The 16255-nt window shown below is 44.8% G+C and overlaps 1 protein-coding gene across 4 annotated transcripts in view; it reads left to right on the top strand.

The window, feature by feature from the left end:
* CACNB3 (calcium voltage-gated channel auxiliary subunit beta 3) overlaps positions 1-16255 on the top strand; it is a 223442-nt gene that overhangs the window by 196007 nt on the left and 11180 nt on the right. For all 4 annotated transcript variants that reach the window (XM_056562249.1, XM_056562248.1, XM_056562247.1 and 1 more), the window contains 3 exons: positions 10669-10727; positions 13167-13276; positions 14769-14920. In XM_056562249.1, coding sequence (XP_056418224.1) covers positions 10669-10727; positions 13167-13276; positions 14769-14920 — 321 coding nt within the window. The remainder of the gene's footprint in view (positions 1-10668; positions 10728-13166; positions 13277-14768; positions 14921-16255) is intronic.

Consider the following 16255-nt stretch of genomic DNA (forward strand, 5'->3'; position numbering starts at 1 on the left):
CAGATGGGGGTGGCCTTGACTCAGATTGGGACCTTAAGACTTACCTGAAGGCGCTGCCCACGAAAGCGGACTTTGAGAAATGTGTTTCCAGGTTGGAAGAGGTCTATAAGAGGTAGGTGGATTCTGTTAAAGAGGAGCTGCGCCACATCGGGCAGCACCTCACTGAGCTAGATCAGCAGCAAGAGGTCCTGCATGACCGGGTGGATCTGCATTCGAGAGTGTTACAGGAACATTCCCTACAAATTGCGGAGCTCTTTTCCCAACAGGAGGACATTGAGAACAGACACCGCCGCAATAACCTTCGGCTGCGGGGGTTACCTGAGTCAGTTGCCCCCTCTGACCTTGATGCTGTGGCGCAGCAAATATTTTCTACCTTGTCGGAGGCTTCCCCCCCTGAACTGGACCGCATTCATCACTCCTTGGGCCCTAAACCTCCTCTCAATGCCCCTCCGCGTGACGTCATCTGTAAGGTCCATTTCTTCAAGGAGAAAGATAAGCTTATGCTGGCTGCAAGGGACCACGGTCCGGTTGACTATGAGGGCTCTCAGGTCTCCATATTCCCTGATCTGGCGAGGCGGACATTGCAGTTACGCCATGCTCTGAAACCCTTGCTGGACATGCTCCGGAGCCGTAATATTGCATATCGGTGGGGGTTCCCCTTCCAACTAGTGGTGCGGCATGAAGGCAAAACTGCAGTGTTCCGCAATCTTGGGGACCTTCCGAAATTTCTGGTTGCTCTTGAATTACCCATGCTTGGACTCCCAGATTGGCTGGTCCCACTGTGCCCCATAGATCCCCCACACTGTGAGAAGTGGCAGAAAGTTCCAGGGAAATCGAGGCCCTCTCCAGTGGCGTCCTCGGTCCACTTACCACCATGAGACTCTGTCTGGTTTGCTTATCTGGACGCTCTCCTGCATTGTTGTTTCATTCTCTCCTGAGAGGCTTTTTGCCAAGTTACATTGATCTGGGTGTCTGCACTTTCCACTCCTGTTTCATTTCTATTGCTATGATTATTGTTGTATTTTTTCCCCTTTTTTTGTGTTTTGAGGGACATCTGCTGTGTAGGGCCTTCCACGATATTTTTGTGCCCTTCCCTTTCTTTTATTTTTCCTTATGATTCATGTGCCCTGCTGTATGAGTTCTTGAGTCCGTACCCAAGTGCTTTCTTGCTCTGCCCGGGACTTTACTGGGACTACATGACCCATCTACCATGTTTCATGCCTATATGTTTTATTCCTTATTGCTGGTCGCAATGTTATTCGTATTCCATGCCTATTGTTTGTGGGGAGGGTTTTTTTTGGAGGGTGGGTGGGTGGTGGGTGGAGATGGTGCACCCTCTTTGTTGTAGGCTTTCACTTCCCCAGTGTGAGCTGATGGCCAGCAGGCTGACCATCTTGGAGTGCCAGTCACCCTTCGGGCTGACGGCCACTCATCTTTTCTTTTCTTTTTGCTGTCTCTATTCTCTTCTTTTGTTGTGTTATATGTTTATGTTGTCTCCCCCTCCCTCGTGTGTTTTCCTCCCTCCCGTGTGTTCTCTCTTTTTTCCCTTCCCTTTGTTGCCTCTCCCATGGATCGCTTAACGTTTTGTTCCTTTAATGTCAAGGGCCTCAACCCCCCCGGTAAGAGACGTCAGGTCCTCTACCATCTCCATAAAAGAAGGTCTCTATTGCCCTATTGCAAGAGACGCATTTCCATTCCTCAGCTAGCCCCACCCTCCGTGACCGGAATTATCCGGTTTGGTACCACTCCACTAATCCCGTTTCTAAATCTAGAGGGGTGTCCATTGCGTTTCACCGTACTTTTCTTCCCTCTGTCTTGAAGGTTCAGTTGGATTCTATGGGTAGATTTTTATTTATTCAGTTTTCTCATGCCTCTCGTTTATTTACTGTGGCTTCTGTTTACTTTCCCAACCAGGGTCAAGTGGCGTTTGCTCTGGACATGCTCCGTCGACTTGATGCCTTTGCTGGCTCCTTGGAGGTGATCATGGGTGGCGACTTTAACTGGGTCTGGGATCCTTCTCTTGATTCCTCCTCTGGTAAGTCCTCTCTCTCCTTCTCAGCTCTCCGTAGACTCTGTAGAGAACTACATGACCGTAGACTGGTAGACTTGTGGCGTAGCCTTCACCCCACTGTAAAAGACTACACATATTTCTCCCCTGCACATAACTCTTACAGCCGTCTGGACATGATCTTTGTCACTCACTCTCTTCTTTCTCTAGCCCCTCGCTCCTCTATTGACTCTGTTGTGTGGTCGGATCACGCCCCGGTGCTAGCTAAGCTTACCTTTGCCCCTCCCTCCCTGAGGCCCTTTTCTTGGCACCTCAATGATGACCTCCTTAGGGACACCCTTTGCAAATCTGAGATTCAGCAGACCATCAATGATTTTCTAGCTCATCACTCCGCGTACCCCACTTCCGCGCCTCTTAAATGGGAGGCTCTGAAGTGCACGCTGCGTGGTATATTTATAGCACGCGGTGCCAGACTCAAGAAGGCTAACTCCGCCACCCTACGTGATCTTTTCTCTGAATTAGCCGCTCTTGAGACTCTCAATAAGCTCTCCGTTTCAAATTTAACTAGTGCTCGTATTTCCACTACTCGTCAGAAACTGCTTAGTTGCCTAGATCGACGATCTTTTTGTCTCCAGGAAAAGGCACACAGAGGCTATTATGAGTATGCTGACAAGAGTGGCACCTGAATGGCACGTTCGCTTCATCCCAAATCCACCTCATCTTACATACTATCTCTGAACTCGGCTGCGCAGGGGCATGTTCACACCACACAGCAAATCCTCTCTGAATTTCGCTCTTACTATGAATCTCTCTATCACATCAGGGGGCATTATGCCGATCTCTCTCCTACCCGCTTCCGGGCTAAAATTGCATCCTATCTTAGTGCTAACTGTTTGCCCTCCCTGCCCCCGGAGAGATGGGAGGCCTTGGAGGCCCCGATGACGCCTTGGGAGTTGGAATTGGTGATCTCCAACCTAAAGAATGGGAAGAGCCCTGGCCCGGACGGGTTTACGGCGCGCTTTTATAAGAACTTCCAAGAGTCTTTATCAACCCCCCTTTTGGCTTCTTTTAATGCCATTGCGGGTGGGGCCTCTTTCCCTACTCAGGCGCTGATGGCGCATATTGTCGTGATTCCCAAACCTGATAAGGATGCTAGCCACTGTTGCAATTACCGCCCCATTTCCTTACTTAACATGGATGTTAAAATATACACTAAGATTTTGGCTCTTAGGCTGGGCCCCCTGCTTCCCTCCCTGATACATACTGATCAGGTGGGCTTTGTGTCTGGTAGGGAGGCACGGGACAATACGCTGAAGTCGTTCTCTTTGATTGCTGCCGCCAGATCCAGGGGAATTGCTCCTTTCCATCGATGCTGAGAAGGCATTTGATAGGGTGGGGTGGGACTTCATGCATCAGGCCTTGAAGGCTCTGGGTATGGGTCCGACCTTCTTGAACTATATCATGGCTCTTTACTCTGGGGCCTCTGCCCAGGTAAAAGTAAATGGGATGTTATCTTCTTTTCCCATACACAACGGGACCAGACAGGGGTGCCCCTTGTCCCCCCTTTTGTATGTGATAGTTATGGAGTATCTGGCGGTGGCTCTCAGACGGAACGACTCAGTGCGGGGCATATCCTTACAGGGGTCCTCATATAAACTGTCCCTTTATGCAGATGACCTCTTGCTGTATGTCACTTCTCCTCATACTTCCCTACCCGCTATTCTTTCTGAATTTTCTACTTTCGGAGCTCTTTCCAACTTTAAGGTTAATACACCTATATCAGAATTGCTGAACATATCTCAAACACCTGAAACCATGGCATGGTTGACTTCCCAATTCCCCTTTTAACTAGAACCCCATACGCTTAAGTACCTGGGCATTCACATAGTTGCGGACCTTAATGAACTGTTTCAGGTCAACTCCCCCCCCCCGTTAACCCGCATCACCAGAGATCTTACCAAGTGGCGCGCTCTCACCCTCTCCTGGTTTGGGAAAATGGCTGCGCTGAAAATGGATATACTACCTCGGGTCCTCTATCTGATGCAGACCCTGCCTGTTCGTGTTCCACTCCCCTTTTTATCTACTCTCAGATCCATGTGCTCTAAATTTCTATGGTCGCCTGGAGGTCCTTGGATTGCTCATCGGGTATTGATTAGGAAAGAGCAGGGTGGAGTGGGACTCCCTGACTTTCGCCTGTATTTTATAGCCACAATCTGCACCAGATTGATAGACTTTTGTTATGCCCAGATTTCTAAACAATGGGTTCACCTTGAATGCAGTTTGTCCCCTGTGCATCCTGCGGCTTTGCCCTGGGTGCCCCTACATATGCGTCCCCCGGGATATCTCCTTCCCTATGTTCTATGGCTCCTTCTCCCTACCTGGGATTCTATACTAGTATCAAGAGGTCTCTCCTCGCGTCCTGGACCCCTGACTCCCCTATTTAGCAATCCGCTTTTTCCTGAGGATTCGGGTATTAGAGCCTTGTTGGGACTCCCCCGGGATTCCAGACCCCGCCTGTTCCATGCCCTGGTGAATGGTACCCTCTTGCCCCCACCGGTCTCTGTCCCTTTTACTAGCACTAGCTTCACCTACACTAGACTTCAGCACTTTCATACCTCATTGACACCCTCTACACTGCTTTCCAGACCTCTCACTTCCTTTGAGAAATTATGTGTCCTTTCTAGTCCCCCCGCTCATACTGTTTCTGTAGTCTACGGAGTGCTGAGATTGGAGGTGGAGCTGGGACCCAGGCCTGGATATATCTCGAAATGGGAGACTGACTTGGGCATCTCTTTGACGGACCGTGACCTCTCCAAACTGTTCCTCCTAACGCATAAGACTTCACTATCGTCTAGATCCCAGGAGAAGAATTTTAAGATCTTGTCTAGGTGGTACAGGTGTCCTGAGAGGCTCCATGAGATGTTCCCCTCTGCCTCGGCGCTCTGCTGGCGTTGTGGTCGAGCGGTGGGATCCTATATCCACATCTGGTGGGACTGCCCACTTATTGCTCCTTTCTGGACAGCTGTATTTGACCTCTACAAAAGGGTCTGTTCTACCCCCCTATCTGTTTCGCCAGCCTGTGCACTTATTTCCCATTACCCATGCTCCATTCCTAGAGCCAAGAAGGGGTTGCTGCGACACTTCCTGAGTGTGGTTCGGCTTATTAACCCTCGCCACTGGAAGTCTCCTGTTACTCCGTCTAGAGTGGAATTTGTGGAAGTCTTGAACCGTGTTAGGAGAATGGAGGAAATGGTCTCTACTGACTCTGACAGGGTGGATAGCTTTACTGCTGCCTGGTTCTCGTGGGACTCTTTTGTTGAGACTCCCCGGAATTTTCCCGTTGGCTTTCTTAATCTTCCTCATTTTCCTTCCTTACCTGTCCCGTGTACCTGTCCCGTATGTCTTGTCGGTGTTTTTGTCTTTTTGTACTCCTGTGTTTGTCTGGTTCTGTGTTGGGTCCTCTGTTTCTCTTCCCTTCTTTCCTATGTGCTCTCTGTTTCCTTCCTTTCTTCCTTTTATTTTATTCTTCTATTGTTACCTTCCCTAGTTACTCTCTGATAGGGTTATATCCTGAGTGCCTTGTGTCAGGTTATGACATTGAGTATGTCTGATTGTTTGTCGCAGACGATGCTGTTTTGTACTTTTTGAGTGTTTATAAAACTTTAATAAATACAGATTTACCATAAAAATCATAACACTTTCAATTTTGCACCCACAGACCCATATAAGGGCTTGTTTTTTGTGTCACCAATTGCACTTTGTAATGACATCACTTATTTTATAATATAACCTGCGGAGAAACTCCCCCCAAAAAATAATTTGTACGGTGAAATAAAAAGAAACTGCATTTTGTAATTTTGGGGGCTCCCATTTCTACGCAGTGCACTTTTCGGTAAAAATCTTTATTCTGTAGGTCCATACGGTTACAGGATACCCAATGTATAGGTTTATTTTATTTTAATTCTCAAAAAAAATATATATAAACCACATGCACCAAAATTTGTATGTTTAAAATTGGCATCTTCTGACCCCTATAACTTTTTTATTTTTCCATGTACAGGGCGGTATGAGGGCAAATTTTTTGCGCCATCTGTAGTTTTTATCGGTACCATTTTTGTTTTGATGGGACTTTTTGATCGCTTTTTATTAATATTTTTATGGTATATGAAGTAACCAAAAAGGCACAATTTTGGACTTTGTTTTTTTTTTTTACGTGTACGCCATCAACCGTGTGGTTTAGCAAACCTTATAGTTTAATAGTTTGGACATTTACGCATGTGGCGGTACTACATATGATTATTTTAATTCTTTATTAAATTTTTTTATTTAGAAAATGGGAAAAGGGGGGTGATTTAAACTTTTAATAGGGTAAATAGGGGCTAAAACATGCAATCTTTGTATTGCATACACTGTTCAATGCTATGCAACGGTACAGCATTGGTCAGTGTAACCGGCGCTCTGCTGCTCTAGCCTGCCTAGCCAGGCATGGAGCAGTAGATCGCCGATCGGATGATGGAGAGGCAGGTGAGGACCCTCCCGTCGTCCAGTAAGCTGGTCAGGACATCACGATTATGTCGCGATAGTCCTGATCAGCTCCGCTCAGCTTCCGGGATTCTTTTTCTTTTGCATTAGACGCCGCAATCAACTTTTATCGTGGCGTCTATATGGTTAATTCCGGCATTGGCCTGATCGGCCATGCCAGGCATTAGCCGTGGGTCCTGGCTGCCCGTAGCAACCAGGAGCCACCGGGTTTAACCCGTTCTCTGCCGGTGAGAACGGTTTAAACCCGTTAAACTGGAACAGTACAGACAGGTACGCCCTGAGCCCTTAAGGATTGGGGAGGCCCTGCGTACGCCCTGCGTCCCCAAGAGATTAAATGGCCACTGTCAGATTCAAAAACCTTTTATATGTTGTACATCTTGGCAAAAAAATTTACCTTTGTAATATACTTCATAAGAAAATGTTATTTTTTGTGGAAATAATGAACAGGAGAGAGCCCAGAGGATTGCTGTCTGACAGGAGAGAGCCCAGAGGAGTGCTATCAGACAGGAGAGAGCACAGAGGAATGCTAGCCCACACTCACTCACTGGACTTTGTCCATGCCTATGCTTCAGCTTGGATAAAGCCATATTTTATAAGCAATTTTCTTGAAAAATTTTAGAAAGGTTTAATGTTTTGCTAGGATGTACAACATATAATAAGTGACAGTCCCCATTTAAAGGGGTACTCCAAAGGATAGGAGATATGATGTCTGATTGCGGGGGTCCTGCCGCTGGGAACCCCCGCAATCTCTCATGCTGCACCCACCTGTGTGAGCTGCACGCCAGCCCTGGAGGATCCTAGTCTGAAACCTCACGACTACAGGTCCGGAGTATCGTGAGGTCACAACTCCGCCCCCATGTGACGTCACGTCCGCCCCCTCAATGCAAGTCTATGGGAGGGGGGCGTGATGATACTCCGGACGTTCTCTCTTAAGGAATGCAAAAACTGCTCCGCTTTGTCACTGTGTTAATTTACTAATTGAAAGTCATCTATCATGAGCCGCTTACTTAGCTCCGTGTTTCCTCAAAGTTCAATAAGCAATTGGATATTTAAGGCCTGTGCTGAGTCAGACCTCATTCCGGCATCCTATTCACAAGACTCATAATAATGTGAAACAAGAACAAGCCACTCTGCGGTTTTCGCACCACACATGTTAATGCAAATTGTGACACTCCTTCCAGGAAGATCCTCATTACTGCATTGGAGAACAGTGGTGCGAGACTCTCCTCGCGGCTTATTGGACTACATTCAATAGTTTTTCATCATTTGTTCTGTATCTTGCTGTTTCTGTTATGTCCTGGCTTCAATTAAGTTATAAAATGCTCTACACCTTGCCAGCTTTGACCGATTTTCAAAATAGGAAGAGGCTTATCAGTCAAGACCAGCAAGACAGACAGAAGCCGCCTGGGACCATCCTTTTTGACACATGGTTTTGATGATCAGGTAGCATGAAAGTACAGTCCCTTAATAAAGAATATTAATTGAAGAGAATGCTTTAAAGTTACATATTACCAAAATCATCTATTTGATTTTCAGATGTATGTCAAAGAAGGCATTTCAACTCTTTAGTAATTCACATAGCACATGCTGCTTACAGCTCAGCCTCCTATACTTAAAAGGGCTGTGTTGTAATTCTAGACTCTGCTTAGTGACCCTTTCTGACAACTTTATTTTATTTTTTATTATGGTAAAAAGGAGGATGGGTCCATGGAGATCTGCATTCATAGCAAGTAGGGAGGTTTGCCAATAGAGTTCTGCTGAATTGGCAATCTCCATGAATGGGAAGTAGGTAGGTTTGGTCTATGGAGATCTGCATAATTGGGATATAGGAAATTTTGGTCAGTTAAATGTAAAGTAAAGATTTGTCCATAGAGAGCTGCATAAATAGAAATTTAGGGAGGGTGGGGCCATGGAAACGAGGAAGATTGGGGGTATTGAAAACTGCATAAAAGGGATTGAGGCAGGATGGATGGTGGTCAGCTTTATTCAATTTGAGTTTATTACTGTAAGATCCCTTTATGTTCATTAATATAATGTATAATACACTCAGTTGTGAAGATCCGATGCAGTGGGTTCTAGCAACTTGTAGAAGGGTCTGTTTAGTGTTTAAAGGGGTACTCCGCCCCTAGGCATCTTATCCCCTATCCAAAGGATAGGGGATAAGATGTCAGTACGCCGCAGTCCCGCTGCTGGGGACCCCTGGGATCCCCGCTGCGGCACCGCGCTATCATTACAGCACAGAGCGAGCTCGCTCTGTGCGTAATGACGGGCGATACAGGGGACGGAGCAGCGTGACGTCATGGCGCCGCCCCTCGTAACATCATGGCCCGTCCCCTTAATGCAAGTCTATGGGAGGGGGCGTGACGACCGCCACGCCCCCTCCCATAGACTTGTATTGAAAGGGGCGGGCTGTGATGTCACAAGGGGCGGAGCCATGACGTCACGCTGCTCCGTCCCCTGTACGTGCAGAGCGAACTTGCTCTGTGCTGTAATGATAGCGCGGTGCCGCAGCAGCGATCCCAGGGGTCCCCAGCAGCGGGTCAGCGGCGTACTGACATCTTATCCCCTATCCTTTGGATAGGGATAAGATGTCTAGGGGCAGAATACCCCTTTAAGCACCACAAAGGACAACATTTCAAAATAGTCCCTATAATAACTCAAAACAACCCCAAAACATATAGGGGAAGACTTATCAAAACATGTGTAGAGAGAGTGTGGCACAGTTGCCCAGGGCAACTTTTCATTGTATCATTTTTCGGAAGCATTTTTAAAAATGAAAGAAGTGATCTGATTGGTTGTTATGGGAAACTGGGAAAGTTTTCCTCTGCACAGGTTTTGATAAATCTTCCTCTATAATCTATAGTGAAACCTCTTGAATGGCCATCTCTTTGAGAAGACAACCCCTTATCCCATCCAGACTTTGCTTGACTGCTGTTCTGTCCCCTGTGCATAGAGGCCATTTCCTTTGGAGAACTTTCAACCCACCCACTCCCTGTAGAAGACCATCTTTAAAGGGGTATTCCAGGAAAAAAAAAATGTTATATCAACTGTCTCCAGAAAGTTAAAAAGATTTGCAAATTACTTCTATTAAAAAATCTTAATCCTTTCAACAATTATCAGCTGCTGAAGTTGAGTTGTTGTTCTCTGTCTGGCAACAGTGCTCTCTGCTGACATCTCTGCTCGTCTCGGGCACTGCACAGAGTAGAAGAAGTTTGCTATGGGGATTTGCTTCTAAACTGGGCGGTTTCCGAGACACGTGTCATTAGAGAGCACTTAGACAGAAAAGAACAACTCAACTTCAGAAGCTCATAAGTACTGAAAGGATTAAGATTTTTTAACAGAAGTAATTTACAAATCTGTTTACCTTTCTGGAGCCAGTTGATATATTAAAAAAAAAATTTCCTGGATAACCCCTTTTAATGTAATTTTGGGTTTTCTCAAAGAGGTGGTATTTTGGAGAGGTTTTAAATATCACAATAAAGCATTCTAAGTTAATAGAGATAGAGATGGCCTTTTGTTTGACCCTCCATTTATCCACCGGAATGGAGTACAGCTGGAACGAGTGGCACTCATTCTGGAGGACCGGCACATGCGTGTATTTCATAGACAGCATATTGATCTCAGTGACAGATGTGTAATGATTTTTTTTCCCTTTTGGTAGCGCTGCAAGGACTGACTGGGTATCTAAGCAACAGGATAACCAAGTGATCTGCTTATTGTTATGGAAAACTGCTAACAAATGTCCATTGTGTAAATCTCTTTAAAAGAATATTAGTTTGATGCAGGAAGTGATTAATCTGCTGTAAAATGGACCAGCCAGCAGTCGAGCAGGGTGGATGTAGAGGTAATGAAATAGCTGTAAGGACATGGCAGAAGATGCAAAAAAAAAATTTAAAATCAGGCTTCTTGAGCCAAATGGCAGCTTCAGTCCATGGAAGAAAAATTAATACTATTATAGCCTGACTTCTTTCCAAATGTTTTCCAAATGTAAATTCGGCCTTGTCGTAGACCTATATACTTCAATGCAGTCTTCATAAATTGAATAGTTCTGCAGAATATCTACTGGGATCATCTCTAATGTCCTTCACTATACCCTTTTTTCCATTTTGTGCTTGCAGGTGACTGACATGATGCAGAAAGCTCTCTTTGACTTTATGAAGCACAGATTTGATGGCAGGTGAGGTTCAAATCTGAATGTAGACTGTCCATTCTACATAACGTGTCTCAAGTGTTCGTGCATATTTTTGGCATTGCTATACTCTATGGCAGTGGTCTTCAACCTGCGGACCTCCAGATGTTGCAAAACTACAACTCCCAGCATGCCCGAACAGCCGTTGGCTGTCTGGGCATGCTGGGAATTGTAGTTTTACAACATCTGGAGGTCCGCAGGTTGGAGACCACTGCTCTATTTATATTAACAGATAATATAATTACATAGTTCATAATGTTTAAAAATACATAAAGTTCAACCTATATCCCTGTTGTGCCTGTACTGTGTTGATCCAAAGGCAAAAAAAACAACCTATGAGGCTGATGCCAGTTGCCCCATACCAGGGTTAAAATGTTCTTCCCAATCAAAATAAACCCCTGGATCAACAGTTTGTCGCTATAAATCTAATTTCCATAAACTGTAATGTTAGTACTCTCCAGAAATGTATCCAGACCCCTTTTGAATTCTTTTGAGTTTACCATGACCACCTCCTCTGGCAGATAGTTCCATAGTCTCACTGCTCTTACAGTAAAGAAGACTTTCCTCTAGCCGTAGAAGATGCCCCCTTGTTAATTTGTGTGGACAAAACAATTTTCTCTTCCTCTAGAAGAGGCTGCGTTAACTTGAGCAACTTATCCAGACAAGGGCTAAATAGCCTGTATATATCGTATATACTCAAGTATAAGCAGAGTTTTTCAGCACGATTTTTCGTGCTGAAAACACCCCCCTCGGCTTATACTCGAGTGAACTCTCCGCCTGTCAATCCTTTCAGTAATCTTCAACCTGCGGACCTCCAGATGTTGCAAAACTACAACTCCCAGTTCAGTTTTGAAACATCTGGAGGTCTGCAGGTTGAAGACCACTGCGGCCTTCGTCATCATCCAGACCCCCCACCCCTTTAGTTTTCTACTCAACTCCCCTCGGTGGGAAGGAAGGGTGAGCTGGTCAGGGCCATCTATGCTGCAGGGACCGTCCGGTGGGGAGGGTTAGTCGTTCCAGGCTGTCCATCTTCACTGGGGGGCCCTCTTCTCTGCGCTCCGGGCCTTCCCCGGACTATTGACGTTGCCTTAACGACGACACACAGAGACGTTCATGCGCGTGATGGACAGACCGGAACGACTAACCGGACGGTCCCTGCAGCATAGATGGCCTGGACCAGCTCACCCTTCCTTCGCATCGAGGGGAGGTGAGTAGAAAACTAAAGGGGGGGGGTCTGGATGATGACGAAGGCCGCAGTGGTCTTTAGCCTGTGGACCTTCAACAGCCATCGGCTGTCCGGGCATGCTGGGAGTTGTAGTTTTGAAACATCTGGAGGTCCGCAGGTTGGGATGGGGGATGATGACAGGTGGTGATGATGAAGGGGGGGGGGTGTGGGATGATGACAGGTGGTGATGATGAAGGGGGGGTGTGGGATGATGACAGGTGGTGATGATGATGAAGGGGGGGGGTGTGGGATGATGACAGGCGGTGATGATGAAGGGGGGGTGTGGGATGATGACAGGTGGTGATGATGAAGGGGGGGTGTGGGATGATGACAGGTGGTGATGATGAAGGGGGGGTTTGGGATGATGACAGGCGGTGATGATGAAGGGGGGGGTGTGGGATGATGACCGGCGGTGATGATGAAGGGGGGTGTGGGATGATGAAGGGGGGTGTGGGATGATGACAGGCGGTGATGATGACAGGCGGTGATGATGAAGGGGGGTGTGGGATGATGACAGGCGGTGATGATGAAGGGTGGGTGTGGGATGATGACAGGTGGTGATGATGAAGGGGGGTGTGGGATGATGACAGGCGGGGACGATGACAGGCGGGGATGATGACGACAGGCGGTGATGATGACAGGGTGATGATAACGGGGGTGTTAATAATGGGGGTCCGGATGATGACAGAGGGGAGGATGATGACATGGGCGGATGATGTATTTCCCACCCTACGCTTCTGGTCGAGTCAATAACTTTTCCTGGGTTTTTGGGGTGAAATTAGGGGCCTTGGCTTATATTCGAGTCGGCTTATACTCGAGTATATGCAGTAGATAAATATCCATAAATGACATAAACATCTATGAAGAAGCTGAATCATTTTAGAATCATTTTATCACTGTGCTAAGCAGTCCCAGTTGCATGTATGAGGATAAATGGGGGACAAGAGACGCCCATTCAAGGGATCAGTGGGGCCCCCAGCAGTCGTACATTGATCACCTCTCCTGTTGATAAATGTATTTTTGAGAAACTCCTTTACATTGGGAAGGGTGTAAATTGCATATCTAGCTAAAGTAAAGAAACTGTAAATTAAATTTTGTTTCCTTAATACATGTCTTTTGCATCTTCGATATTTATATAATTGTGTGCCTATGTTGTAGACAATCAAAAGGATCTGCACATGGTATTTTTTGTATATTTTCAGAATCTCCATTACCAGAGTCACAGCTGACTTGTCTCTAGCCAAGCGTTCAGTACTCAATAATCCAGGCAGGAGAGCCATCATTGAACGATCAAGCACCCGCTCCAGCATTGGTGAGAATTAAATCCTCTCATTTAGGGTACGTTCACACATACAGGATCCTGTGCAGATTTGATGCGCAGGATTTGTAGCTGCAGATTAGAAGCTGTGCTCAGTCATTTAGTTTACATTGAAATCTGCAGCAGAAAATCCTGTGCATCAAATCTGCGTACGTGTGAACACACCCTAAGGGTCTATTCACACGTACAGTATTCTGCGCAGATTTGATGCGCAGGATTTGAAGCTGTGTTCAGTCATTTAGTTTACATTGACATCTGCAGCAGAAAAATCCTGCGCATCAAATCTGCGCAGAATACTGTACCTTTGAATAGACCATTAAGGAAATATTTGAAAGCTAAATGGATTTAGGATAGAGCATAAACAGAATTCAGATTTAGGCAGCCATGTTTTATCATTTAATATTGTTTTTATCATTAATCTAGCATATACACACTAAAATATGGCTACCTTTATGGCTGTGTCTGGGGACAGGGAGGAAGGGGGGGGGGTCACACACACAGCTATTTCTTGTTAATTATTTAGTTATTCATTTACATTTTTTGAGCCACAATTACGAGTTTATTTAAAGGAAATACATAGGCAGAAATATGGGCATGTTCACACAGTCATTAACCAAGTGCACAGATTCCCACATCAAAAACAAAGTGGTTTCACGTAAAGGAAAAAAAAATGACTCTGTTCCACTCTGAAGCTCTTTGAAATCAATTGTAGCTTCATGACAGCTACTCCCTCCCCTCCCTCCTCCATGGGCATATACCCCTATACTGTATGCTGTACCCACTTCTGGCTTTGGCTCAAAAAATATTATGGCATATTTTCAAGAGATGTGTTTAGAGCAACCCTACTTGTATTTTTGGGCAGAAAAAGCATTTGATGTATTAAAAACCATGTAAAGAGTACATATTAAAAAATTTTGTTATATGGAATCACACTACAGAAAAAAAGGCATCATTCCAACTTGCCCAAACACCACCATTACATACATATACAAATGTACTGAGAAAAATCATGCAAGCACGACGGTGCATGGCATGCTAGCCTAAGATGTGCAAAACCCTGAATGAACAGCAGAGAACTATACAAATCAACCAAGGATAAACAAAATGTGTGGGAGAAGGGGATGATGCTACCCCCCGACATGCGTTTCGGCGCAGCCTTCGTCCAGGGGTTGAACAAAAAAAAATTAAATGAATGCTACATATATGGATTCCAGTCCTCATTGACTTGAATAAAAATGGAACATTCAGGTGTATTTTTTAGGTGAACAGTAGTGTCTAAAGGACATCTGTAGAAACTCATGGTCCAATGCACAAAGGAACACAACCAACCAAAAAACATGAGTAATGTGGAAAAAACTGTTGTTGTTTTTTTTAATCTGATTTAGTTTCTGCATTCCAATATTGATATTGAGGATATTAATCTAAAACTATCTTCAGTTGTGTTGTAATTCCAATTTATGTATAATGTTTTTATATTAATATACAGCTGAGGTACAAAGTGAAATTGAGAGGATATTTGAGTTGGCCAAGACACTCCAACTAGTCATCCTGGATGCGGACACAATCAACCATCCTGCTCAACTTAGCAAAACTTCCCTGGCACCTATCATTGTGTATGTCAAAGTTTCATCACCTAAGGTGAGCCAAAGTGTCACTAAGCTGCTGCTTTATTCCTCCAGACTGTGATGCTCTACTTGAAATCTCATTTGGGTTACGTTTGCATGTTTTGCAGCTCAGGCTGCAGCAGAAGGTTTGTGTGTAGATATATAATCCAGCGACAACGCAGCACTCCAAAAAATAGTGAAAAATTGTTTATTTCTGTCACATCAGTACAAGCAACGTTTCTGCTCCTATGGAGCCATTTTCAAGCTTGAAAATTGCTCCATAGGAGCAGAAACATTGCTTGTACTGATGTGACAGAAATAAACCCACAATTTTTCACTTTTTTGGAGTGCTGCGTTGTCATTGGATACTATCTAATTTAAGTACTTTTTATCAAGAAGTCTTGGACGCTAGCACCCACACCTTTACAATATTTTTTGGTTTATATATAGATATATATATATATATATATATATATATATATATATATATATATATATATATATATATATGGTGCAATGACTCCCTAGGTCATAGTTTCCCAATCAGGGTGCCTCCAGATGTTGCAAAACTACAACTCCCAGCATGCCTGGACAGCCTTTGGCTGTCCAGGCATTCTGGGAGTTGTAGTTTTGCAACAGCTGGAGGCACCCTGGTTGGGAAACACTGCTCTAGGTCATTGATTGGATAGAAGTACTCCTGTACACTGAGCTCTTACACCTCACAGGGAGCAAAGTAGCTATCTCTTTCTTCTGCACCAAAATGAAGAGGAGAAAAGGACTTCTCTTAGCTCCCAGTACAAATGGGATTGGTGGTGGACATGAACGGTAAAGCTTTTCTTGTGGTTGTCGTGTGTGTGTGTGTATATATATGTGTGTGTGTGTATATATATATATATATATATATATGTATATTTATATATATGTATATTTATATATATCTCACATAATATTGGTAGGGGGCACTCTGTGCTTTATGTAAAAAAGCAAGCACACCTGGACAGAATAAAGTGAGCGAACTTCTAGTTTGTCCCAGCAATAGAGAAAAAAACACCTTTTTACAAAGTCGTGTTCTTGTCAAAATAAAAATATTTGGGGAATACAGAATAAAAATTTAGCTATGCAAAGAATTTATATGCTTGTCCCCTTTTCCACTGTATGCCTTACAGTGAAATTGTAAAATACTTTTTAGGAAAAGAATGGTGACACACAAAAAATCATTGACGTGTCCCTGTCATTAGAAAAACTTTTGACATGTCACAGACATGTGAAAAGTTTTTTGATCGCTTGGGGTCTAAGTTTTCTGCCCCCCCCTGCTGATTGCTAGAACAAGCATAAAGAAATAAAGAATCGAGCTTCACTTCACTTCCCT

The sequence above is a fragment of the Hyla sarda genome, chromosome 2, assembly GCF_029499605.1.
Source record: "Hyla sarda isolate aHylSar1 chromosome 2, aHylSar1.hap1, whole genome shotgun sequence".
NCBI classification, from domain to species: domain Eukaryota; kingdom Metazoa; phylum Chordata; class Amphibia; order Anura; family Hylidae; genus Hyla; species Hyla sarda.